Here is a 27,660-nt window from a genome sequence, read left to right as displayed (position 1 = left end):
TTTGGACCTAAAAATTATTGATTGGGGCACTTTCTAAATGGTGAAAAGTTAGACTTGGGGGTCCATGTACATAGAACCTAAAACGTCATGAACAGGTACAGAAAATCATCAAAAAGGCAAATGGAATGATGGCCTTTATATATGAAGGATTAGAATTCAAGGGGGTAGAAGTTGTGCTTCAGCTACACAAAGCCTTGACTAGACTACACCTGGAGTATTGTGTTTAGTTGGCACAATACCTTAAGAAGGATATGCTGGCTTTGGGAGGGGGAGTGCAGCATAGGTACCAGAATGACATGTGAACTCCAAATATGAGGTGAGATTACTCAAAGTAGTACTTTGAGTACTGAGTAGTACTCCATTCTCTCAGGTCCAACCCAGACATTGTCATCAAACCCGTTGACAAGGGTGGTGCTGTTGTTGTCTGGCGCACTGACCTCTACCTTGCAGAGGCTGAGCGTCAACTCGCAGACACTTCCTCCTACCTCCCCCTGGACCATGACCCCACCACTGAACATCAAGCCATTGTTTCCAGGACTGTCACTGACCTCATCTCCTCTGGAGATCTTCCTCCCACAGCTTCCAACCTGATAGTCTCCCAACCTTGGATGGCCCGCTTCTACCTCCTACCCAAAATCCACAAACAGGACTATCCCGGCAGACCGATCGTGTCAGCCTGTTCCTGCCCCACGGAACTCATTTCTTGCTATCTTGACTCCATTCTCTCTCCCCTTGTCCAGTCCCTTCCCACCTACATCCATGATTCCTCTGACACCCTACATCATATCAACAATTTCCAGTTCCCTGGCCCCAACCGCCTCCTCTTCACCATTGACGTCCAATCCCTCTACACCTCCATCCTCCACCGGGATGGTTTGATGGCTCTCAGCTTCTTCCTCGAACAGAGGCCTGAACAATCACCATCTACCACTACTCTCCTCCGTCTGGCTGAACTTGTTCTCACACTGAACAATTTCTCCTTAAACTCCTCTCACTTCCTCCAAATAAAAGGTGTGGCTATGGGCACCCGCATGGGCCCCAGCTATGCCTGTCTCTTTATGGGGTATGTGGAACATTCCTTGTTCCAGTCCTACTCCGGCCCCCTCCCACAACTCTTTCTCTGGTACATCGATGATTACTTCGGTGCTGCTTCATGCTCTCGTCTGGACCTGGAAATATTTATTAATTTTGCTTCCAATTTCCACCCCTCCATCATTTTCACATGGTCCATCTCTGACACTTCCCTTCCCTTCCTTGATCTCTCTGTCTCAATTTCTGGTGACAGACTGTCCACCAATATCCATTACAAGCCTACCGACTCCCATAGCTACCTCGACTACTGCTCCTCACACCCCGCTTCCAGTAAGGACTCCATCCCATTCTCTCAGTTCCTTCGCCTCCGTCACATCTGTTCTGATGATGCCACTTTCAAAAACAGCTCCTCTGACATGTCTTCCTTCTTCCTTAACCGAGGTTTCCACCCATGGTAGTTGACAGGGCCCTCAACCGTGTCCGGCCCATCTCCCGCGCATCTGCCCTCACGCCTTCTCCTCCCTCCCAGAAACATGATAGGGTCCCCCTTGTCCTCACTTATCACCCCACCAGCCTCCGCATTCAAAGGATCATCGTCCGCCATTTCCGCCAACTCCAGCATGATGCCACCACCAAACACATCTTCCCTTCACCCTCCCGGCGGCATTCCGCAGGGATTGTTCCCTCCGGGACACCCTGGTTCACTCCTCCATCACCCCCTACACCTCAACCCCCTCCCACGGCACCTTCCCATGCAACCGCAGAAAGTGCAACACCTGCCCCTTTACTTCCCTTCTCCTCACCGTCCAAGGGCCCAAACACGCCTTTCAAGTGAAGCAACATTTCATTTGCATTTCCCTCAATTTAGTCTACTGCATTCATTGCTCCCAATGTGGTTTCCTCTACATTGGAGAGACCAAACGCAGACTGGGTGACCGCTTTGCAGAACACCTTCGGTCTGTCCACAAGCATTACCCAGACCTCCCTGTCGCTTGCCATTTCAACACTCCACCCTGTTCTCATGCCCACATGTCCGTCCTTGGCCTGCTGCATTGTTCCAGTGAAGCTCAACGCAAACTGGAGGAGCAGCACCTCATCTTCCGACTAGGCACTTTACAGCCTTCCGGACTGAATACTGAGTTCAACAATTTTAGATCATGAACTCTCTCCTCCATCCCCACCCCCTTTCTGATCCCCCCCCTTTTTTTCCCCAATAATTTATATAGATTTTTCTTTTCCCACCTATTTCCATTATTTTTAAATGTATTTCCATCCATTGTTTTATCTCTACCTTTTAGCCTTTTTCGATTCCTTCACCCCACCCCACCCCCACTAGGGCTATCTGTACCTTGCTTGTCCTGCTTTCTACCCTTAATTAGCATATTCCTTAGATAATATCGCCACCTTCAACACCTCTTTGTCCTTTTGTCTGTGACATCTTTTGGTTATCTACACCTATCACTGGCCCTCTATCCAGCTCTACCCACCCCCTTAAACCAGCTTATATTTCACCTTCTATTTTTACTTAGTTTTGTTGAAGGATCATTCAGACTCGAAATGTTAACTGTGTTCCTCTCCGCAGATGCTGCCAGACCTGCTGAGTTTTTCCAGGTATTTTTGTTTTTGTTTTACCCAAAGTAGTGTTTTATTCCCCGGGTGTTAGAATTTGATCAAAGTTTCCAAGAAATTAAGTGGACATGAGAAGATAGATTGAGAAATGACTTCCACTACTGGAGAGCCTAGGGTGAGGGAACATAGTCACTTTCAGAAGTGACATTAGGAAACACTTTTACATGCAAAGGGTGGTAGAAGTTTGGAATTCTGTTCTGCAAATACCAATTGATGCATAATCAATTGTTGATTTTAAATCTGAGATTGATAGATTTTTGTTAACCAAAGGTAATAAGGGATATGGGCAAAGATGGGTCTGTGGAGTTAGGTCACAGATCAGCCATGATCTCATTGAGTAGCAGAACTGGCTCCGGGAAATAAATGGCCCATTCCTGCTTCAATGTTCCAATTCCTTTTTTTCCAAATCAGATCCTCTCTATTCTACAACTTTTCCTCAGTCTCTACCTCAACCTCATCCAGGTTCGAGCAGGTTCGACAGCAACATGCCTGACAGTGGTGGAAAGGGAGTTAAGGTGGGGAATGAGCCACTCATCTGCAACTTGCCATGCTGCAAGGCACAAAGCTGCTTCAGGAGGCTGGAATAGATCAGAGTTGGTTTTGCAACTGGAGGTCCAAACTGCAACTCATCTGAGGGTTTACATTGATTTGCAGGTAGTAATTCACAAAGGGGATCTGTCCAAAGTGTCAGAATGATACTACCAGCCAATCCTCATGCCAGAGACCAACTCATTTCAAACCAGCACTGCCCAAGTTCACCGTGCCCCCTCCAGTGACTGAATTAGTGGGAATTCTGTTTTTATGGCATGAGGTTATGGATTTTTATCACTGGTTTTTGGGATGGAATTCTATGATTCTGTTGACTTTTTTGCTGAAAATCTGCAGCCCTGGTAATTACTTTTCAGAAAGAGAACATTCTCATCCCTTAGCATGGTAAACAATAGCTTCCGAGAGTTTGTTTAATGATTTAGGGAATTTGTAGTTATGTGATATTGAAAATGTCCTCATCCTCTTGTATTCTCTGGAAAACAGAGACGTGACATTGGAAAATCACCAGCCAGGTAATAGTTCATTCAACTTTGCAGACTCTTAAATTGTTATAGTTTAGCCATTATAATTCATCCATTAGGAAAGAGGAACTTCAGTTATGTAGATAGATTGGAGAATTTAGGACAGTTCTCTTTGGAGAAGAGAAGATTGACAGGAGATATGATCAAGGTATTCAAAATCAGGAGGGGCCTGGACAGAATAGTTAGGGCAAAAGGAAGGACTGAGAACCAGAGGACACAAATGTAAGGTGACTGGTGATGTGAGAAAAAGCTTTTTCACGCAGTGAGTGGTTAAGATATGGAATGCACTGCCTGAGAGTTTGGTGGAAGCAGGTTCAATCGAGACATTCAAAAAGGAATTGGATTGTTAGCTGAAAATGAAAATTATGCAGGGCTATGGGGAAAAGGTTGGGAAGTGGCATTAGGTGAAATGCTCCTTTGGGGAGCTAACAGACACAACAGGCCGAATGGCCCATTTCTGTGCTGTAACCATTCTATGAATCTGTGATTTTTGTCACTGATTTATGTAATTTTGATTAGTTTTTTTTTAAAACAAAATTTATTTCACTATTTAATTGAACATAGAAGTATGCATTGTACAACAACTGTACAGTTCTGCAAATCATAGTGAGTCTAAAATGGCTGCCCTGGGATTCGTCCAATAATGCTGGAACTGCAGCTGACAGTCTACATTTCTCAAGACCAGAGTCTAGGCTCCATGGTGCTACATAACTGATGAGTGTGTATCGCCCCTAACTGCAGTAGTTATACAAACAATCAGTCTGAATGAAATGCAGTATATTACAAGTAATGCAAACAATTAGGAAGCTTCTGAGTAACCCTGGCATTAGGCCAACTGTAGTTTCTCAAAAGGATAGTGAACGCTATTGATAAGGAAGTAAAGCAGTTGTTATGACAGAGTCAAGGGATGCATGTCACAGGAAAAAGAGTGAGCACACCAGTTTGATGTACTGAAAGGCAAAGGGGAGCAGTAATGCCACACAAAAAAAACTTGAATCTAAACCATGTGAATCACTTCACAGTGCAGGCCACTGCCCGGCCTGAGAAATGTTACATAGCAACCATTAACTTGGAACAAAATATAAATCAGTGGTATTCTTCACTTTCTTCCAGATTTTCAGTGTCACATACCACTCTTGACTAAAATGCATCCAAGGCCTCTTAATGCCACTATATTCACTAGGAATTATGTGAGAATGTGTCATACATTTCCTTTAAGATTTTAAAGAAGGCTGACTGTGCTGAACTGTTAACATTTATCACACACTGGTACTTTTCATTAAGCAGCTAAACCAACTAATCTGAGGGATGCTTTGAAATGATATGTAAAATAAATAAATAAAGCCAAGAAATTTGGGTGGAAACAGAGCCCAGAGAGGAGGAGACCCAGAGATGGCTCTAATCAATGCAAAATATAGAACTGCATTTCATTTGCATGGTACCAGCTTAATTGAAGCCCTGGCATTACTCTTGTGAATTTGCACTGTACCCCCTCCAAGGTCCTCTTTTGCTTCTTGAAGTCCGATGCCAAAACTGAACAGTACTTCAGATGATAATGACTGTGTACAACTGAAGTATTACTTCCTCCCCTTCATATTCCAGCCCACTTTCAGATAAAGGCCAACAGTCCATTAACCTCTTTGATTACATTTTGTATGCGTACACTAACTCATAGTTGTTTGTGAATAATTATACCCAAATCCCTTTACACATGCACAGTTCCTAATCTCTCTCAATTCTACTTTGTCTTTCCTGGATTCAAAGTGGATGATCTCACACTTCCTCACATTGAATTCTGTCTGCCGTAGTTTTACCCATTCATTTAATCTGCCAGTGTCTCTTTGTACCTGCCTGTTCCCATCTACACACTTGCAGCATCTCTTAGTTTAATGCTATCTGCAAACTTGCATACATAACTCTATTCCTTCATCCAAATCATTGGTATATTTGATGAAATGCTGAGGTTCTAGGGCACATCCCTGGAAAACAATGCTTTTCTTCCTAACAATCAGGGAACGCTTCCTTCATCCTTACTCTGTCTCTGACTTCCAAACTAATAATTGATCCATGTTACAAGTGCACCTCAAATTCCTTGCACTTTTATATTTGCTCTTTGTGTGGAATTTTATCAAATGCTTTCCAGACGTCCATGAAGACAACATCCATAGACACTTCCGTTCATGACATCCTCAAACAAAATCAACTAGATTATTCAGATGTGACCCTTCGTATATCCATGAAAACTCTCTTTGATCAACTGATACTTGTCCAAGTATTCAGTAACTCTGTCAGAAGATAAATTCCAGTAACTTCTTCACAATTGAAGTTAAACTGAGAGGTCTGCCGTTTCCTCATTTCTATCTTCCTCTCTTCTTCAATAAGAGAGCGGCATTTGTAACTTTCCAATCTAAAAGTTACAATTTCCATTCTGGAAAGTGTTCTGAGGTTGGCCCTTCTACCCTGGACTCTAGGCGTAGGACTTGGTTCATAGGCTGTAGACATACTCTGATATCTGCTTGACACTTGTTTATTAGTACTACATCTAAACAGGTTACAGAGTAGGCATGTTGCTCCTAGGTATGATTCCAATTTTTCTCTCTCTCTAGAGAACACATGACTGATTGGTGTCAGTTGTACATCATCATCTACATCATACATTAGCATATCCCATCTGTTAATCTTTGATACTACAGATCCCCCCAAGTATACTATGCTATTTTTTAACAACCACATGAAACTATGTCTTTAACTGCTTACATTACATTGCTGTAACTCCCTTTTTACAGCTACAGATTCTAGCCAACTCCAATTCTTCCCCTCCTTAAGTCACAGTCCCAGGGGATTAAATCTCTCTCAGTATTCTCGGCCCTTAGGGGAGACGTCTGCATGTCCTGTTAGGTCTGGAAACATGGGATCCCCCCTCTGCATCTGGTAGGACATCATCACCTGCAGAATAGAGCAATATTTTAGCATCATTGCTGTCAGCAGCTGGGAAGCAGTATGCAGGTTTCAGGATGACTGAGCTGCAAGGACAACAATGATTTTGGAATGAATGACCGATGCGAAATAGAAGACTGAAGAGAATCAAACTTTAGACCCTCTGGGACTAGAAAAAAAAGAACTCAGGACTCTCTGAGGAACTTGTTCTTCCCTTGAAGGCTTCCGAGAAGAAGCTTTAGAAGAGAAATGATCTTCAACTCCAGGGAAGACTGTCACAGCTGTACCCTCCACTGCTGTATCAAAGACTGAAAAGGCATTGAAGATCTGAGGTTCAATGAACTTAGACAACGAAGGGAAAAACAACCAACTTCCTGTAAGACTGCTAGGAAAAGAAGAGGTGATTTCCCAATGATTTTACAAGAGGATCATCTACTTTCTGTAGGCAGTGGTAAGAGAGCCACACTTCTCTCTGTACGAGGTTGCTCCACTATGGACAATGGGAAGAACTGCTGAGAATATGGAGACAAGACAGCCTCATCTTCTGTAATGAGAGGAATTTCCTATAGACAATCAATGTGGAGACAGATTGCTGTACAGGATTCTGCAGCTTCAGAAGTGCTAAAGATTCTGCCACAGCTTCTGTGCTGACCCTGGCTCTGGAGGGAAGATGGCTTTCAGCTGGGACTGAAGTGTGGGTGTCAATTGACTTTCACCCTGGGAAGGTACCAGCTCTTGAGCAGTGTGATCCTCTATGGATTCTGACCCGGACTCAGGTAAAGCATTCTCTGTGGAAGATTCTTCATGAACAGCAGGAGTTAAAGTAGGCAATACATCTGTAGATTCACAGGAACTAAGATTCGACTGCTGCTCAGCAACTTAAAAATACAGCCGACTCCTCTAGAAGGACAACAGAGACTTCAAAAAGTGCATCCATCAACGGCAAAGATGAATCATTCTCTAGGACCTCAACCTCCAAGAGATTACTCAGTGCTGCAAGGAATTCTTCCTCGCCGCTCTTTAGCAAGAGCCAGTTCAGGTCCAGCAGGTCTTCATGGGGATGGTCACTGTCTGCTACAGTGTCTTCTGTATCTGCCACCTCTGGCCTTACTTTGTGACGAACTAAGAAATTCATAGGGCAGGATTTTGAGGACGTCGGGTGGGCGGGCTCTGGAGGGCCGGGACACAGTCTGCTACCCGCAATCGGCACCCGACCACGATTTCACACTGGTGGGCCAATTAAGATTCGGCAGCAGGTGTTCGCTCTCTGGACCCCGAAGGGCCACCCCTGACCCCGGAGGACCACCAGGCTTCACTTGCGCCTGCGTCACACCCACTTTCTGAACCAGGCACCAGCGCAGATACCAGCACCTAGGTGGGCATTAGATCGGCAGCTAGTATCTCAGTGCACATCGGTGAGGGCACTTCACACTCACTCGAGGTGCAGGCGGAGGCAGAAAGTGCCCAGTGTGAGGACCAGTCGGAGGACTGCTGGGGATCAGGATGATGCTCAGTCAACGGCAGATGATGGGCCTCTGGTCGTCCATTAGGCAGCAGATGCTGGGTGTCCAGCGAGATGTGCGGGAGGATCTGGCGGAGATCCATGAGGATCTGCGTGCCATAGTCTCCACTGTGGAGGAGTCCATGCGGAGCGTGAGCACTGCGGTGACCCTCATGGCCGAGCACACTGCTTCCTCCATTGAGAGAGTGGCGACTCTCCTGGAGAGGCAGCTCCAGGGACAGAATCAGGGGTTCCTGGGGATGCGCTTGGACCTGCAGCCCTCACACAGGCACTGACCTCAGGTGGTCAGTGCCAGTGTGGGAGGTGGATTGGGCACCCAGTATCCAAGCTAGGTGCCCATCCATCAATGGCGAGCAGGGGGGTCCAGAGCCACCTCACATTGGCGCACGAGCTGCTTGTCATTTCTGTGGGCCCCTCTCAAGACGCTCTGGATGATGTCAGCAGCTCCTCCGCCCCTCTGCCAGAGACCGGGGCATCTGGTGAAGCTGCGGCGACTGGGGAGATGCCAGCCCTGGCACTGGCCACTCCCTCCCAGGCAGGGTCTGCACGGGCTCCACTGGCCAGAGGACGACCGCCAAGGTCACCAAGGCCAACAGGACAGCAGAGCAGCAGAGTCAGCAGGCTGTCTGCAATGTCAGTGCCAGCAGGGGTGGAGGGGACCAGGACATAGTACTTGGAAAATAAGTTAAAGGCACCATGAGCACGAGAGGGACAGGTTCATGGGTGATTTTCTGTTCATTTATGTTTGGCTTATCTTTGTTGGTCTGGGAATGAAGACCAGAGAAGGTCACGTAAATATTTTTGCTTCGTCAAAATGAGTATGCTTCAGCTTTTTATATTTTTTTGTGCAGGGTACGCCAGTGTAATGCTGGATGCGAGTGGCTCTGAACTTTATTGCACAGGCATTGAGTGGACTTCAGGTTCAAATGAAGGGGTCATTTCAGACATCCGGGATGGAGGCGGCAGCGCTGGCATGTGTTTGAAGCTGATCTTTGGTAGTCTAGCTGAAGGAACGTTGGATCAAAGCGTCCCTGATGTCCCTGCCTCTCTGGAGGTTACCGAGATCTGGCTCCACACCCTCAGCGTTCTCCTCACCGTGCTCCTCTTCTGACTCAACACTGGATTCATCATCTGTGGCCTGTGGAGCTTCGTCAAGATCCTCTTCCTCCAGCGAGTCCCCCCTTTGCCAGTGCCAGATAGTGGAGAGCACAGAATGCGACCACGATCAGTGACACCCGCTCTGGGTGGGTATTGCAGTGCACTCACTGAGCAGTCCAGGCATAGGAAGTGCATCTTGAGAAGGCCTCTCTATCACTGCCCTTGTGGAGGCGTGACTCGTATTGTAACGCTTCTCTGCCTCTCTTCTTGCATGATTAAAAGGTGTCATGAGCCATCTCTTCAACGGATAGACCCGGTCACCCAGCAGCCATCCATCCAGTCAGGCTGCAAAAGAGCCTCGGCTCTCAGGATGTAAGTGTCATGGGAGCTGCCTGGGTACCTTGCACAGACTTGTAGAATCTGCATCCTGTGATCACACACTATCTGCACGTTCATGGAGTGGAAGCCCTTCCTGATGACGAAGGCACCCGGCTGACCCACTGGCATCTTGATGGCCACATGTGTGCAGTTGATGGCAGCCTGGACGCGGGGGAAGCCAGCAATCACTGCAAAGCCTCTGGCTCGCTCAGCCTGGCTGGCTTCATCCGTATGGTAAAGAATAAAGGTCAGTACCTGTGTGAACAGAGCTTCTGCCACCAGCTTGATGCAACTGTGGACAGCTGATCTGGAGACTCCACACAGATCCCCCACTGAGCCCTGAAAAGAGCCGGAGGCATTGAATTTGAGGCCACTGTGACCTTCAGAGCCACTGGCATGGGGTGTCCACCCACACAGCCAGAGCTGATCTCAGGGCCGATCATCTGACAGATGGAGGTCACGATCTCCCTTGAGAGATGGAGCCTCCTTCACCATTGCACCTCAGGCATATTGAGGTAGCTGCATCACTGCCTGTAAACCCTGGCAGCAGGATAGTGACGTCTTCTGCGGGCCCTTCTGCCTTGGACTTCCTGCTGGCCCTGTTCCCCTTTGTGCCTGGGCCTCTCCTCCCACAGGTCACTCCCCTGGAAGCTGCACTGGGAGACCCGGCCTCCTCTCCCTTCTGCCCCTCTCTTCCTCCTCAGAGGAGGTGTCACCAGCAAAGACCACAATCCCCATTCCCAGGGTAACGGAAGGTTGTCCGATACCTGGTAAGATCCACACGGTCTAAGTCCTCTGAGGACCTCGGGGACACCTGAAATGAAGCCTGGAAATGCTAAGAATGAAGCCCCGAGCGGAGATGAAGCTGCCAAGTACGAATAAGCATCCAGCAGCAAACGATGTACCAAACTCCTCACTACTGACACTGGCAATGCTGCTGACCCCTTTAATCCCGCCCGTGGATGAGGTTTTTGAAATTGTCGGCTGGTCACCTGCCCATTTTGCAGTGTGATGAGCGCGAAATCACATGGGCACCGAAAAATCACCGCCAATTGGCTTTTCAATGGCCTTAGGTGGCCTATGAATTAATGGCGGGCGCAGCTCCGCCACCTGCTCGCAGCCACAGGCCGAAATATCACCCAGCGTCATCACACGCTATTTTACGTCCGCTTGGGTTGGGCGCACCCGCACCTGCGGGACATAATATTCTGCCCACAATGTCCATATCGGCTCTGGGACTAGTGAATGGTGCCTCTGTGAAAGAAAGGAACACACTGCTGGGTTTATAAACTTCCTCAGCTTCTGAATGCCGAATTTCCACTGCTTCTAAACAAAAGGTTGAAGATTGTTGCAAGGAAGACAGTGAGTCATTCGAATGGCGAGCATCATCTGGTTTTGGTAGGATTCCTAGATGTCAGCATCGCCACACAACAACGTTGACTGTGAAGGGCAGGGAGAGAATCAATGATGTGTCACCCCTTGTAGCTAAAAGGAGCTATAATCCTGCCTTTCATCGGAAGGGCTACGCCACCTGGACTTTGTAACGATGTCTGATGGATAAAGGGTCATTGGCTGAAGCCAGCTGAGGTCATCTGCTAATACATTAATAGCCACTTCATTATCAATGTTAAAAGTAGTACTGAAGCCTTGAACTTGGCATGCAACTGACCAGTAGTCTGGATTAAGACTATCTTACTTCCCCTAGGAATTCTGTACTTCCACCTTTTTCTAGACTTTGTGCTTCATAAATATTTGCTGGTCTGTGGCTTCAATTAAAGTTGCTGGATTTTCAGAAATGCTTGAAATGCCCGGTTTTGCTACACGGGAAGCACTCAGTGCCCCCTGCTGGGCAGTCTTGGCATCTACGCTGGGTTTTTGCACCACAAGCATCTCAAAATGGCTGCCGGCAAAAGAATTTTCTCGCCTTTTCGCTTGGTTTGACGGGCTTTTGTCATTGCCTCTGGGCCTACCCAGTGTGAAGCCTTGGTTTCGCCATGAATTATTGCCCGATTCAACGCTCTAAGCTTGGCTTGCCTCGCATACTGGACCACTTGATCTAAAGTAAGGTCATCTTTGGTGTGCAGAAAGTCGGAGAGTTTTTCATCCCAGACACCCACGACTATGCGTTCGTGGATTAGCTCGTCTTTCAGTGCCCATGTCCACAAGAAGTATCCGCAATAAAGCTCGATTAGGAATAATTCAGTCAATTCCCCAGGTCGTTGCGAGCACTGGTTAAAACATGCTCATTCAATTAGTAAATTTTGCTTTGAGCTAAAATAGGTGTCAAAGGCTTCAAGAAAGGAGTCAAAATCTGTGGTGGACTCCAGCACACCCTGCCTTAGGAGAACATTGTCTCCTATTAGACCAAGTGCATTAAGAAAGGAACTGACTTGAAGCTTTGGCTCCTCTTCATGAAGACCTGAGGCTGCTCAGCACCAGGGAAAATGGCATTTCCATAACTCCCGCTGCTGGCCTCTCTGCAGGCAAATGGGCTGGGCAATGGCAGGGACTGCTCACCAGGTACGGTCATTGTTACCTCATTCCACTGTGCCTCCTTCTGCCACTGAAATGTTGTGAGCTGCTTTCAAAGATTCACTCTGCTGTTTCTTCGATAACACATGGGTTTTTTTACATCAATATCTCCACAGCTGCCACCATGTTCTGCGATGGGTCCTTCCGTCTTGGACTCTAGGCGTTGGACTTGGTCAGTAGTCAAACTGTAGACATATTCTGTTATCTGCTTAGCACTTGTTTATTAGCACTACATCTAAACAGGTTACAGGGTAGACACATCGCGCCTAGGCATGATTGCAACTTCTTTCTCAAGAATCTAACACATGGCTGACTAATGTCAGCAGTACGTCATCGTTTATGTCATACATCAGCATATCCCATCTGTTAACCCTTTATACTATAGAAAGCTTGGGAAAATTATGACTTATGCACCTGAAATTTGCTTACCTATTTCTCTTCGAACACAGAGTTTGGAGATTTGTACACCTTATCCTCATCATTTGCTCCATTACTATTAGTTTACTTACATTAAATTCACTAAATTACACCCTCCCCTGAATTTTTTTTAAAGTTTCCTTGGCACCGTTAGAATTTTTCCCTCTTCCTCTTCATTCTGAAAACAGATATGGGTACAGAATCACCTGCCTTTGTCTTTAATGCGCCCATATTTCCCCTTACCCTCTCTTTCAGTGAAAAAAAAATCCACCTGTCATTTGGCGGTGTTTAATTTCTGTTCTACATTTGCAGTCTCATCCGTATCCCCTGCTCCCTTTGCCATACATTCGCTGCCTGTACCTTCAGCCACCTAAAGCCCTATGCTCCAATATTTCCCCCCTCTCTACCTCAACCCTCCTCCCGTCGAAATCTACTACAAAATCAAGCCTAACTTTTTTAGCATCCAGCTAATGTCTTCTGTGGGCTCTGTGTATCTCTGTAGGGTGTCTTAGAATATTTTTCTGCTTTAAAGGGGAAAGTTGTTACTGATATTTCCTAGTTAGCTCCAGCCTTAAATTGATTTTTCAGCCGGCCACTGCAGGTTTAAGCCTCTTCCACCTGCCCACAAAGTCCCCGTCAGGTTGTTCTGTAATTTGGATGTAGGAAAGGAAAAATGGAGACTCCCTGCCTTGTCTCACTGTAGTTGCTCCTCCAGGTGGGGCAATGGTGGGGTAGCTCTGATAAAGGGCACAGACAGCAATGTACTCATCCCCATCTCATCTTCCCAACTGAAGGAGGATGGTCTACATGCAAGATTCTTAAACTAGCAAAAACTGAAATCTAAGAATAAAAGATAAAGCTGAAAGGTAACATAGGTTCTGTAGCAATTATGATTTTATTTAGTTGCAATGTACCTTTAAGAATAATACTTGTTAAGGAAGATCACATGATCTGTAGTAACCATTAGGAGAGTAACGCAGGCTACCTCAGCATCAGAGTAGAGTTAGAGTTGGAGTTGAAAGCACATGTGTAGTTGCTGCTAAGTATATTGTGAATAAACTTAATGTTTCCACCCAAGAAGTGTCTGCAGATCAGCTCTATCACTTATACTACAACTTGGCCTCCCTGCAACAAACTGGCGATGAGGATAAAACAGAAGAAATCAAGTTAGAAAGAAATCAGCACTGTACCTCGCCCAGTGATTGTAAGTAGCAAGCTCCATTAGAATCGAAGAAGTTATCCCCTCTCAAAATGACACAATTTAGGAGAATTGATCCTTTTGAACTAGCCACAGACGATTGGTCTCAATACACAGAACGCCTCACCTTTTTTTCAAGCGAAAGAGATTACGGGGGAGGAGAAGAGGCGAGCGATCCTCTTGAGTACTTGTGGGAGCAAAACCTAAAGTCTGATTTGAAGTTTGATGGCACCCAGTGCCCCAGATTTGATGAAGGATCACTTTCAACCCAAGCCCTCAGTCACAAGGCAGAGGTTCAGTTTTAATTGCAAAATAGGGCCCTGGGTGAGACAATTGCATGCTACGTGGAAAATCTGAAGCAGATAACAGAACATTGTGAGTTTGGTACGACTCTGAATGACATGCTCAGAGATCGTTTAGTGTGTGGTGTGAAAGAGGACACTGTTCAGAAAAGATTATTGTCCAAAGTGAATCTGGATTTCAAGAAGGTGCTAAAGCACAGTGAGAGATTCAAAAATAACGCAGGGTGAGCAAAATGGCGCCGTCCTCCACATCGGGTGGGAAACCTCAGCCAAATGAGGCGTGAAAAAGCCAGACTCCGCCGAAATGTGGGAAACAGCCCCTACTAGCCGAAGAATAAAGAAAAATAACTTAGCAGCAAAATTGAAGAATAATTTTAATAGAGATGGAATCAAGTAGTCTTTTAGCGATTGGCAGTTTAAAAAAATCAAATGCTACTATTGTCATAGAAATGGACATACAATGAGGCAATGGAAGGAAAGATTCAGGCAGGCTTGTAAACAAAAGAAGCCCAATGAAATCTACAATGTAGAAGAGCCTGAAACAACAAATTCAGACATTTACTCGTTGTCCAATCTGAAAGTTGGAAAGACAGAACCAATATTTGTCACAGTGAAAGTAAATGGCAAACCTGTTAAAATGGAAGTGGACATGGGAGCTTCCACTACAGTAATTGGGGAACAAACCTTCAGATATTTGAATAATGGTGAACATCAATTAAGTTTAGAAGAAACAGCTGCCAAGTTAAAACCATATACGGGTGAAGACATTCAAGTAAAAGGCATAAGCAGAGTAACTGTCCATTATGGAAGCCAGTCGGCAAAGTTACCCTTGATGGTGGTAGCAGGTGAAGGGCCAAGCCTCCTGGGGCGAAACTATTTAAAGGAGATTAAGTTAAAATGGGCTGAAATTTTCCAGTTGAGAGCAAGTGGGCGACCAGAGCTACTTAGAAAGTACACCACCGTCTTCAAGGACGAACTGGGGAAAATCCAGAACCTGCGGGCCAAGGTTCATTTGGTTCTGGATGCAACCCTTCGCTTCATGAAGGCGAGACCGGTGCCATACGCTCTGCGAGAAAAAGTCGACATTGATCTGAACAGACTAGAGAAATTGTGCCTTATACAACCTGTTCAGTTCTCAGAATGGGCAGCTCCCATAATCCCCATCCTTAAACCCGACCAAAGCGTCTGAATTTGTGGAGACTACAAAGTGATGGCCAATAAAGTAGCTAAGCTAGACAGGCACCTCATTCCAAAAATCAAAGACCTGTATGCCAAGCTGGCAGGAGGGACAATGTACATAAAGCTTGACATGAGTCATGCTTAGCAACAATTAGAGTTGGATAATGCCTCCTGGCAATTTGTCAGAATTAATACCCACAAAGGGTTGTGCCAACATACACGATTGCCTTTCGGTGTCTCCGCCGCTTGTGCCATCTTTCCGAGAACAATGGAAAGCTTACTGCAGGGGCTGCCCCAGGCTGTAGTCTATTTAGATGATGTATTGGTGACAGGATTCACTGAAAAAGAGCAGAAGAAGTCTTAAAATGTTTCTTGCAAGCTGGAGTGCATCAAAAAAAAAGTACACATTCCAAGCAAGGGAGGTGATCTATTTGGGTCACCAGGTAGATTCACCTGGTTGAGGAGAAAGCATGAGCCATAAGAGAGGCACCTGTGCCAGAGAACGTCTCAGAGCTCAAATCATTCCTAGTGATAATCAACCTTTATGGGCGATTCTTACCCAATTTGTCTACAGTGCCGCCCCCCACCCCCTGCATTCTCTACTCAAAAAGAACCAATGTTGGTCTTGGGAGGCACCCTAGAAAGAAGCTTTCATAAAGGTGAAACAATTGTTGCACTCGTCCAATCTATTAATGCATTATGACTAGACGAATGAATTGGTGCTGACATGTGACGCATCTCCCTACGGAGTGGGAGCAGTGCTCTCTCATCAGATGGATGAAGGCACGGAACGGCCAATAGGTTATGTATCAAGAATGCTCACCACAGCGGAAAAGGAATACTCGCAGATAGAAAAAGGGCTGTCCATCATCTTTGGTGTCAAGAAATTTCACCAGTACATACACAGCCGCCATTTTACAATCATTCCAGACCAAAACCAATGCTAGGATTGTTTAGTGAGGACAAGGCTACACCACCCATAGCCTCAGCAAGAATACAACGATTGGCTTTAATTCTGGCAGCATACGAATACACTTTCATACACAGGCCTGGCAATCAAATCGCATACGCCGATGTCCTTAGTCGTTTGCCTTTGCAAGAAAATGATGAGCACGTCCCAGTTCCACAGGAACTTGTTTTACTGTTAAATTTTTCAGATTCCTCGCCGGTATGTCTCAATAGATCAAAGACTGGACAAGTCGGGACCCAGTTCTACCTCAGGTACGAGAACAAGTGCTACATGGTTGGTCACAGGAGCCTGTATCTGACAAAATGAAACCATACTTCAACAGAAGACATGAAATAACCAGCCAGGATGGCATCTTAGTGTGGGGAGCACGAGTGGTAGTTCCTCCAAAGGGAAAGGAGCCACTTTTAATTGAACTACAAAGTGCCCATTCAGGAATTTCCCAAATGAAGACCATAGCAGCCAGGGATGGATGGCGAAATAGAGAGTTTAGTAAGGCACTGTGTGCAATGTCAGCAACTGTTGCCAGTGACAGCTCCGTTACACCCACGGGTGTAGTCAGGTAGACCCTGGGTGCGATTACACATTGGCCTGAATTTTTCAGTCGCCGTGCTGGGGTGGGCCCGACAGGCTGGGGCGGGCCCGTAAAATGACGCAGGATGACGTCGGGCGTGCGTCCTGAGGTCTTCGCGTTGTCTCGCAATATTTCGTTCGGCGGACACGGGCTGGAGTCGGCTGAGTGCCCACTAATAAATGATAGGCCTATTAAGGCCATTAACGAATTAATTAATGTAATTGTTAACGCTGCCCGTCCAATCTTAAGGCTGGCGGGCAGGCGAAAAGGCCAAGCGGCCTCCACGGGCACGATGAGGTTTCCTAAAGCTTTTATTAATTAAATTTTAAAAATTTCCGAAATATAAAAACATGTCCCATCTCATGTGACACAGTCACATGAGGGGACATGTTTCATTCAATTTTCAATCAATTTATTTAATAATTTCAAAAGGGCTTCAATCTCCGAGGCAGCTCCGTGCCTCAGGGAGATCGAAGCGCCCATTCACGGACATGTGTGAAAGAGCGCTGGCCCCGACTCTCCCTCCTCCCCCCACCCGTGCAGGTGGCGCTGAGCGCTACCACTCACGTCTTACGCTAGGCGGGCCTTCATTGGCCCGCCCCGTGTAAAATGGCGGCGTGGAGCCGATAGCGGGCGGCAGTCGACTCCACAATTGCCCCCGTCCACTCCCGCCGAGCCCACCCACCGACTGAGGAATTCAGGCCATTGGGTACGTTGGACCTTTCCTGGGAACAATGTTTCTGTCCATTGTCGATGCCCATTCAAAATGGTTGGACGTATATGAAGTGAAGTCACCAAAATCAGCCGCTACAATTGAGAAACTACGTCACAGTTTTGCCATTCAGGGATTACTAGAAGTAATCGTTTCCGATAATGGCACGGCATTTACAAGTGCTGAGTTTCAACAGTTTATCAGCCTCAACGGTATCACTCATGTGAAAACTGCACCGTACCACCCTTCTTCAAATGGACTGGCCGAAAGGGCGGTTCAAATGTTCAAGATAGGCATGAAAAAGCTAACTGGTGATAGCAACCAAGCTAGCACGCTTTCTTTATCATTACAGGACTACCCCTCACACAACAACAGGCGTCACACCTGTGGAGTTATTGTTGAAACATTGACTCAGGATGAGATTGAGCTTAATAATGCCGAATTTAGAGGGGAAGGTGGAAAGGAGTCAGGGAAGCCAGGAAACTAGACACGACTGGCATAGTTGCGAGAGGAAATTTACCGTGGGAGAGCCGGTATACGTGAAGAACTTTGGGGAAAGACCAAAGTGGTTACCGGGTGAAATAAGTGAGGTGACTGGACCTCTGGCTTATCATGTGGAGGTGGAAGGCCGGATCGTCCATAAACATGTGGACCATTTAAGGGAGAGAGAGACGAATCACCGAGATTTGGTTCCACCAGTGACCATGACCGGGTCTGCGTTTCCTGTTGAGGATACACAACCCAGGACTGACATGTCTGATGTTCCTGTAAGAGTTGAGGATACAGAACTGTAAGTGCCCACCGAAGCACCGGATGTTCAGACAACTCCGGAAAAGGAGATTCCTGGCAAAGAATCTGAAGTTGTGGAGCTGCGATGTTCTACACGTACCAGGAAAAATATGTACTTGTAAATATAATATGTATAGCCGAGCTAAAGGGGGAGGAATGTAGTAATTATGGTTTTATTTAGTTGTAATGTACCTTTGAGATTAACAGTTGTTAAGGAAGATCACATGATCTGTAGTAACCATTAGGAGAGTAACACGGGCTACCTCAGCAGTCTGTGTAGAGATAGAGTTGGAGTTGAAAGCACACGTGTAGTTGCTGCTGAGTATATTGTGAATAAACTTAAAGTTTCCAACCAAGAAGTGTCTGTAGATCAACTCTATCACTAATAGGACAACTCGGCCACTCTACAACAGGCTCCCAGCAAATGTTGTGAATTAGAATGTAATGTTACAATTTCTCCCGTTTCCAAGGTACTGAGAACCAAGGTAACGGAGTAAGTTACACCATGTTATTCTCATGCACTTGATAGCAGCCAAATAAAGAGTGAGATTTGCAGAAGGTCCTGAAAGCCTGGGAAGACTCTAAGTTGTCAGAAAAAAAAGTTTAAACATGTGGAGTTCAAAATGTTTTATGCATTTTCATCAGTCACACAATAACATTTACAGATGTAAAATGCTTGGGGAAGTGCTGGGTCAGAAAGTGTAAGGTAGAAGTTACTGTTACACGTTTATTTTAATCAAGTTAAAGCTAGTGGCGAGAGAGTAATTTTAAGCATTTAGGCGATTGCTTTGTCAAGAATATATTTCTTGTACCTTGAAATGTGCAAATCGGATTCAGCATTTAAAGCAGTAAGGGGCAGCTTGTGAGATTACTTACAGTATACTAGAGTTGCCAAACATCTTCTTTGCTCATCGTGCACTTGTGGAGTTGAGAGAACGTCATTAAGTGGAAGTGGTCCCTGTCGAATTCCCACATTGTGAATGTCAACTACCTCCGCTCCATCAAAAATCAGCGCTTCTATTTCCTCTTCTGTTTTCACTGGAAGGAAAGGTTTGGAAACAGTCACTTCAAGTATTTTTAAATTTAGTCTGTTCATCAACCAGAACAGGTTCAATCATGGAACCGGCAGAGAACTGTGTGTATCGCAAGGCTTAACAGCGTATAGAGCTTTACTGTGTTAAACATGGAATGTTACAGCCTCCTCACAGTAAATGCTGGGCCTTTCGATCGAAAAATAATCAGTTCATCAGGTTTTGTGAATCAATGTTAGGCTCTGACCCCTGAAGGTAGGTTGTGGCTCGAGGCACAGACGACTGGTGGGTGTCCCAGCAATATGGCAAAGAGGAAAGTCAGGACAATGATCTCGTTCAGGCAAGTCAGGTGCATGGACATAGGGGGGGAAAAAAATCACATGGGGCAGGACATTCCGCCCCCCCACCCCGCCCCTGTTGGGGGGGAAGTTGAAGGGCGAGAGCACACAGGCATGCTTCCGGTTGGCACCACCGCTTGGGGGCGCGGCGCTATTTTCCGTGGGCGGGCCAAATAAGGCCTGCCCAGCGTGATGTCCGCACAGAAGCGCTGTGCGCGCCCTGTGTGGATGGGTGGGGGTGGTGGAGGGGAATCCCAAAATCAAGAGTGCGCTCTTTCATGCATGCGCAAAGAGTGCACTCATCTCCCTGAGGCTAAGTGCAGCCTCAGGGAGATCGGCTGTAAATGTGAAAAACCTCAAAATAGAAAAATAACATTTCTCTAACATGTCCCCTCAGGTGACACTGTCACAAGTTGGGATATGTCCATAATTTTTACAAAAACTTTATTAAAATTTTAAAAACCCTACATGACACCTCATCCCGCCGGTGGATGAGGTTTTGTGCTTTTTCTAATTCCTGCCGGGGCTCCCGGCCTGCCTGCCAACCTTAAAGTTGGACGGGCAGGCCCATTAATTAGTTTAATGACTCTGTCAATGGCCTCAGTTGGCCATTGACAGGTCGGTGAGCACGGAGCCGATTTTGTTGAGCCCCCCGCCTACTGGAAAATTTAAATGGGGCGTGGTGAGGTCAGGAGTTCTGCCCGACGTCACCATGCGTCGGCGAACGGTCCCTGCCCCCCGCTCGCCGACAGGAAAATCCAGCCCACTGTGCTCATGTGAGAAATCTTTATGGGGCAGAATACAGTCAGCTTTATACAGGCCTGCCCATGCCACATTTGAGCCAGGAACATATACATGCTGTTCCTGGAAGCTGTTCCTCGTTGATGACTATCAAACAAAAGCCCCCCAACCCCACCCACTCCCCAAAAAAGGGAGTGTTTTCTTTAACTTCTGTCCTTTAGACCTTCTTGTGACAGAGTCACTTCTCAGCCTCAAATAATCACCACCCATGTAAGTTTGATTCAATGACCAAGAGTAGCAGGAATTTATCTAAATGGGAGGAGTTATCAGCAGGCCATTTTCACATGTATTTTGAGTCTGTGTCATCTGGTTTGGATCAGCATTTCTAAATAATTACAGACGGACATGCACAGAGATGAGTATAAGGACTACTGTTCACACTTAGACAACACCAACCACAAGTTTGTAGGGAGATGGTGGCATAATGGTAAAGTCACTAGGCCAGTGATCCAGAGGTCCAGGCTAATGTTCTGGCTACATAGGTTCAAACCCCACAATAGCAGCTGGTTAAATTTGAATTAAATACGATAATATAAAGCTAGCCTCAGTAATGGTGACCATGACAACTATCATGGGTTAAAACCCATCTGCTTCACTAAAGCCCTTTAGGGAAGGAAATCTGCTGTCCTTACCTGGTCTACATGTGACTCCAGACCCACAGCAATGTGATTGACTCTTAACTGTCCTCTGCAATGGCCAAACAAACCACTCAATTCACGGGCAAATGCTGTCGGTGATGCCCACATCCCATGAAAGAATTATTAAAAATGTTGAGCTGAGGCCTCATTGGCAGGTGACAGTAGACCAAACAGAGTGGAGCAGGAGCAAGGCACAGTGCACGATCGCCTGTGTCTAAGTGGATTACAGTAGTGGTTAGGGGGCCAGTGACTCTCTCGAGTAATAGAATATTTAGTCCAAAAGACACAGTTTACAATACATTATGTAAGGCATTTGTTTGATAAAATGCTGCATTATCTCCCTGACTCATGAGTGCTACAGTGCTGTAAAGCTAAATCCTGATAACTATAACTAATTTGCCAAAGGATGACACACTTGGTTTGTTATTCGTACAAACTGCTTGTAAGAGTCATCTTACAATTCTCTGCACCACAGCCCATTGATTCATTCATGAATTAAATCTGAACACAAGCACACAAGTAAAACTTCATTTCCAAAGGTTCCTGTAATATGCTGCTACCTCTGGGTGGAAGGTGGTAGGAAACTGCCCATATTTAGCATGCTGTGCATTCAGAAGAATGAGGGAAGTTTTACATTGGATCGCTTTGTCACCTTTGACCCGACTATTTCAATGCCCTCTTGGCAAGCCCCCCATTCTTCACTCTCACGCAAAATTCTAAGATGTTTTAGGATAAAGGATAGCTGTAAAGGTAAAGTTCATCATTACAACATGACACTAGAACAGGGACTTAGCATTTCCCTGAGTTGCTATATCCTAAGACAACCATTATAGATTCATCCACTGGACTATTAACCCAAGTTATAACCATAAGACCATAAGACATAGGAGCAGAAATTAGGCCAATCGGCCCATCGAGTCTGCTCCGCCATTCAATCATGGCTGATAAGTTTCTCAACCCCATTCTCCAGCCTTCTCCCCGTAACCTTTGATCCCCTTACCAATCAAGAACCAATAACAAGATAATAAACTTTTTCCATCCCTCATTAGCCATAGTCCATCAGGGGCCATAAGCATCTCTCTTTGTTCACTACAACCCCGTGTGCTGCTGTCATTCCTCCCTCCGTCCAGCTTCTGAAGTTGTCCACCTATCCAGTACCTCTCACCTGGCCTGTTCTTTCCTGACGTTTCACCTTCTCCTGTTGCAAACACCAAACTCTCACCCAGCTTTTTCCAGTAGTCGTACTTTCTCAATTTCCACTTCTTCTCTTCAGCTAAAAGCCCATGAGATGCTGGGACTCCGATTTTCCTGCAGACAAATTAATTTCTTCTTCGCTCATTCCAGCTGATTCTAAGGATATTTCGCAAGTCCCACATTTCAAACGGTGTAATCCTCTTCTCACCAGCCTTATTTCGGGTCCAGTTTCCACACCATAAAGAGCAATGCCCCACACCTGGAATTCTGCAAGTTGCTTGATCAAGTGTAGGCCGATGTTAGATACCCTCCATATTTCATTCAGCTGACGAGTTGTAGAGTGGGCAATTTCTAACCTTGTCTTGATTTCAGTGCTGCTACCCCCATAAACTATATATGCCTTCACGATCGGGGTAAGGAGTTTAGTCCTTTTTTGAAGTTCAATCACGGAGGACCAAATGTTATGATTTCATTTTCATTCCTTTTATTCGTTCATGAGATATGGACGTTGCTGGCTAGGCCAGCACTAATTGCCCATCCCCAATTGCCCTTAATTGCCCTTAAGAAGGTGGTGGTGAGCCTCCTTCTTGAACTGTTGCAGTCCACATGGTGTAGGTATACCCACAGTGCTTTTAGGAAGGGAGTTCCAGGATTTTGTCCCAGCGACAGTGAAGGAACAGTGATATATTTCCAAGTCAAGATAGTGAGTGACTTGGAGGGGAACTTCCAGGTGGTGGTGTTCCCATGTGTCTGCTGCCCTTGTCCTTCTAGGTGGTAAAGGTCAGGAGTCTGGAAGGTGCTGTTAAAGGAGCCTTGGTGAATTCCTGCAGTGCATCTTGTAGATGGTACACACTGTTGCTACTGTGCATCAGTGATGGAGGGAGGGAGTGAACACTTAAGGTGGTGGATAGGGTGCCAATCAAGCAGGCTGCTTTGTCCTGGGTGGTGTCGAGCTTCTCGAGTGTTGTGGGAGCTGCACTCATCCAGGCAACTGGAGGGTATTTCATCACACTCCTGACATGTGCCTTGTAGATGGTGGACAGGCTTAGGGGAGTCAGGAGGTGACTTATTCACCACAGGATTCCTAGCCTCTGACCTGCTCTTTAGCCAAGGTTTTTATATGGCTAGTCCAGTTCAGTTTCTGGTCAATGGTAGCCACCAGAAAGTTGATAAGTGGGGGACTCAGTGATGGTAATGCCATTGAATGTCAAGGGGGGATGGTTAGCTTCTCTCTTGATGGAAGGTGGTCATTGCCTGGCACTTGAGTGGCATGAATGTTTAAATCTCACGCTTCATGGCTTTTCATAGCAAATGTAGCCACGTCTGTAGGATTGAACCAGAGAGTCTTTTATCCTCCAAGAGGATAGCTGGGGCAAATTTTCCTGTCCCTCGGCATAATGGAACCTCTGTGAATTCAATGAGCAAGGAATACACTGCAAAATACTTAATTGACTGTAAGTACTTCCCCGAGATTGTAAATGACACAATGGTCCAGATTTGCTGGTCAGTGGAGAACAAATAGCACTGCTCCTTAATTACATTTACAGTTGCCCATAGACTTTCCATGGGCTTTTATGCAGCAACTTACTGTAATCATAAGTCTGATGCGGCACACTCTACAGGGGATCTGGGACATACATGAACAGAGCAAGCAACCATCTCTTCCTTCAACCAAACAAAGTGAAAAATCCTTACTGTTTCAAGCAGAGTCTAAGCTGGAAGTGTAAGTGAGAACAGCTAGTTTAATTTAAATTCATGCATAGAAAATGAAGTAAAGAGGGAGAGAGAAAGATGGGATTAAGAGAAAAACAGATAAAAGAGAAGGGCATTTTTAGTTTAATTTGAAAAAAAAATTCTCCAACAATAAAGGAATGAGGCTCCACAGTTGTAAAAGTCAAGTTTCAGCGCCAGGGAGGTTTCTTGATAGTAACTGAGACTTACCACACTTAAAAATTTCCTTACACACGAATGGACAAGCCCTTTATTTTTCTCTGGCATATTTAACGGGTATCTAATGGGCAAGTGTTGGAACTTCATGCTCTTCATGTACTTGAATGCCACATTTTTCAGTGTGGCACTGATGTAGTGAAGCTCTTGGAGGAGCAGGGCAAATCAGACAGTGATTTATACATTTCATTGCACACATATGGACGCCAGAAGTGAGATCCAATTTACTCCTCAATAAAAGTGAGCGCTTATATAGTTTCACCATTATTCCTACTGCAAAATCCAAGCCTATATTGATACAAATTATTTTATTTTCTTTAACTTTTTCTCTTTCATTTTATTTCCTTCATTTCTTTCTTTAATTTTCCTGCTTTTTTTTCCCTTTCTCTTTCATTTTCTTTCTTTTCTTATTACCACCTATTAGGTGAGATGTTAAACTAAATCCCTATATGCCCACTCACATGGGTTTAAACGTTCCCTTGGTCCTGTTCAAAGAGGAGCAGAGGAATTGGCCAGGACTCCTGGACAATATTTATCCCACAATATACAGTTTCAAAACCAGTGTTTGTGGGACCCTATTGCATGCAAACCCACTACTGTGCTTGCCTATAAAACAACAGTGACTACTCCTCAAAAGTAACTCATTGGCTCTGAAGCATTTTGGGACACTAAGAGGACATGAAACATAAGTTAAGTGAACACAAGTTCATTTTCTCTTAGCGCATAAAGCAGAACTGCAAAAGTGTTGACTGCATGATATTTAATTGACAAAGGATTGTCTTGAAGTTGTAGCATTGCTAAAATTTCAATTTTCTCACATTTGGTACTGATGAATAATCGCTCATTAACAAAATGATAATGATTCATTAGCAAATGATTCAGCCAACCTAATGTTTAGTCAATTTTACTTATTGCAGACTACCTCAGAAACATGACCATAAATGTATCTTTTTGGGAGAAAAAATATTTGTTTCCTGTTTGACATTCTTTAATTAACATATTGTTCGAGGTTGCATTTTTAGTTGCATAAACATTGAGATACTGTAGCTTTAAGGAATGTAGTGACTGTAGCTTTAAGACTTATTGTACTGTGTAGCATCACATGACAATGTGAACAAATCAGCCCAAAGCGCCTTTGGGGTGGAGTTTGTGTCTAGTTGCGGTTCTTGATGGAAGCATGTAACTGCTGCTGAAGCCCTGTAAATAAAGTTCATTGTTTCTGTCTGGAAAATCAAGTCCATAACAACTGGTGACGAGGATAATTGGTTCCGGTGCTGCCCCTTGCCCAGTGAATGTGAGTATCTTCTTTTAAACAGAAGAAAGGGAAAATATGCTCACCAGGTGTGCCACTTTTTGGCAGGATTGACCCTTTCGACTCATCCACAGAGGACTGGAGTCAATATATAGAACGCCTCAGTTTCTTTTTCCAAGTAAACTAAATAACGGTGGAGGAAAAAAGAAAAACGATTCTCCTCAGCATCTGTGGAAGTAAAACTTACAATTTAATCCGTAGTTTGGCGGCCCCGAACGCTCCTGATTCGAAGACCTTCAGCGGATCGGTAGACCTCGTAAAGTGTCATTTTCAACCCAAACCCTCCGTAATCATGCAGAGGTTCAAATTTAATTCGAGAGTAAGAGCCCCGGGGGAGACCATAGCAACATACGTAGTGAAGTTGAAGCAGCTAACTGAACATTGTGACTTCGGCGAGACCCTAAACAATATGTTGAGGGATCGTTTGGTCTCCGGAGTGCACGATGATGCCATTCAATGGCGGTTATTAGCTGAATGTAAATATCGATTTTAGAAGAGCATTGAAAACAGCGCTTGTGATGGAAAGCGGTGAGCAGGACTCACAGGCCTTACAGGGTGTACAAAATTGTACCGTTTTACACTTTGAACAGACCACCAGGCGTGGCGCGAAAACCATGCAATCAGCCGGGAAGCGGGAGACAATCCCTACCACCCCAAAATTTAAAAAATATACAGGAGACAGCTCAGCAGCAAATCTGAAAATGAATTGTTACCGATGTGGAATTAACCATGGGCAGAACTCTCCGGTCGGCGAGCGGGGGCGGGGCCACTCGCCGACGCATAAAATGACGACGGGCAGACGTCCCGACATGTCCGCCCGTCATTTAAATTTTCAGTTCAGCGGGAGCACAGCCAAGTCGGCTGTGTACCCGCCAAACTGTCAAAGGCCTGTTAAGGCCATTTAAATAGTAATTAATTCAATTAGCTGAGCTGCCCGTCCAACCTTAAGGTTGGCGGGGGGGCAGGCGAAGAGCCCAGGCGGCCTTCACATTTTTCATGAAACCTCATCCATGGGCAGGATGAGGTTTCATGAAGTGTTTTAAAAGTCAATAAAAATTTTAAACATAATTCTTTCACATGTCCCAGCTGTCACATGAGTCGACATGTTTTAAAAGTTTTTATTTCCCTTTATTTAAAGTTACACATGTCAAACTGATCTCCCTGAGGCACCTCTGTGCCTCGGAGATCTCTGCACTCTTTCGAGCGCAGGGAACAACTCAGGGAATCCCCCCCCACCCCCCACCCCCCCACCACCCCTCCGCCGCCTGCACAGGGAGTGCTCAGCGCTTCCGGGCGAGCGTCACGCTGGGCGAGCCTTCATTGGCCCGCCCACATAAAATGGCGGTGCATCCCCAATTGGGGGCGCCGATCGGGTTCCCCGGCCAACGGGGGGGGAAATTCAGCCCCATATCTCTGAAACTTCCCATGTTAAAGAGGTGGAGTGCCATTATTGTGACAAAAGAGGGCACCTACTGAAGCCATGTAAAGCAAGATTGAGACAGACTCCCAGGCAGCAAACTAAGCTGATCAAAGTACATAATGTGGAAGAACCAGAAACCACCAATTCCAATATTTATTCTCTAGTTAATGTGTAAGTAGGGAAAAGGGAGCCAATCGCTGTTACTCTGCAGATAAATGGAAAACCTTTGATTAAGGAAGTAGATACTGGTGCATCAGCCACACATTCAAATATTTAAACAAGGGTACTCAACAACTGAATCTGGGGCAGATTTCAGCCAAATTGAAAATGTACACTCATACAAGTGAAAGTACCTGTTTATTACAAGCATCAGACGCCACAGCTCCCTGAGATTGTAGTGGAAGGTGAAGGACCAAGCCTTCTAGGTTGTGATTAGTTGAGGGAAATTAACCTTGATTGGCCAGTGAGATTTCAAAAGGAAGAGTTCCTGAGTTGGAGAAAGAACAAGGGAAGGTACTTCAGAAAGAGCCTGGAGAGTCAAAGGACCTTAACAGGATGCAAAAGGAGTGTGTAGTCATTCAGCAACCTGAGGAAATGAAGACTTACTTAAACAACAGCATGGAAGAACAGCAGAAGAAACTCA

General features: G+C 45.6%; 1 protein-coding gene across 2 annotated transcripts in view; it reads right to left on the bottom strand.

The window, feature by feature from the left end:
• Window positions 1-27,660, bottom strand: part of LOC144691364 (uncharacterized) — a 129,698-nt gene that overhangs the window by 90,231 nt on the left and 11,807 nt on the right. For both annotated transcript variants that reach the window (XM_078559387.1, XM_078559388.1), the window contains exon 2: window positions 19,213-19,374. In XM_078559387.1, the coding sequence (XP_078415513.1) occupies window positions 19,213-19,374 (162 nt within the window). The remainder of the gene's footprint in view (window positions 1-19,212; window positions 19,375-27,660) is intronic.

Source organism: Cetorhinus maximus, chromosome 16 (genome assembly GCF_964194155.1).
Source record: "Cetorhinus maximus chromosome 16, sCetMax3.hap1.1, whole genome shotgun sequence".
NCBI lineage: Eukaryota > Metazoa > Chordata > Chondrichthyes > Lamniformes > Cetorhinidae > Cetorhinus > Cetorhinus maximus.
The sequence above is the reverse complement of the archived record's forward strand: the minus strand, read 5'-3'. Positions and strand labels throughout refer to the sequence as shown.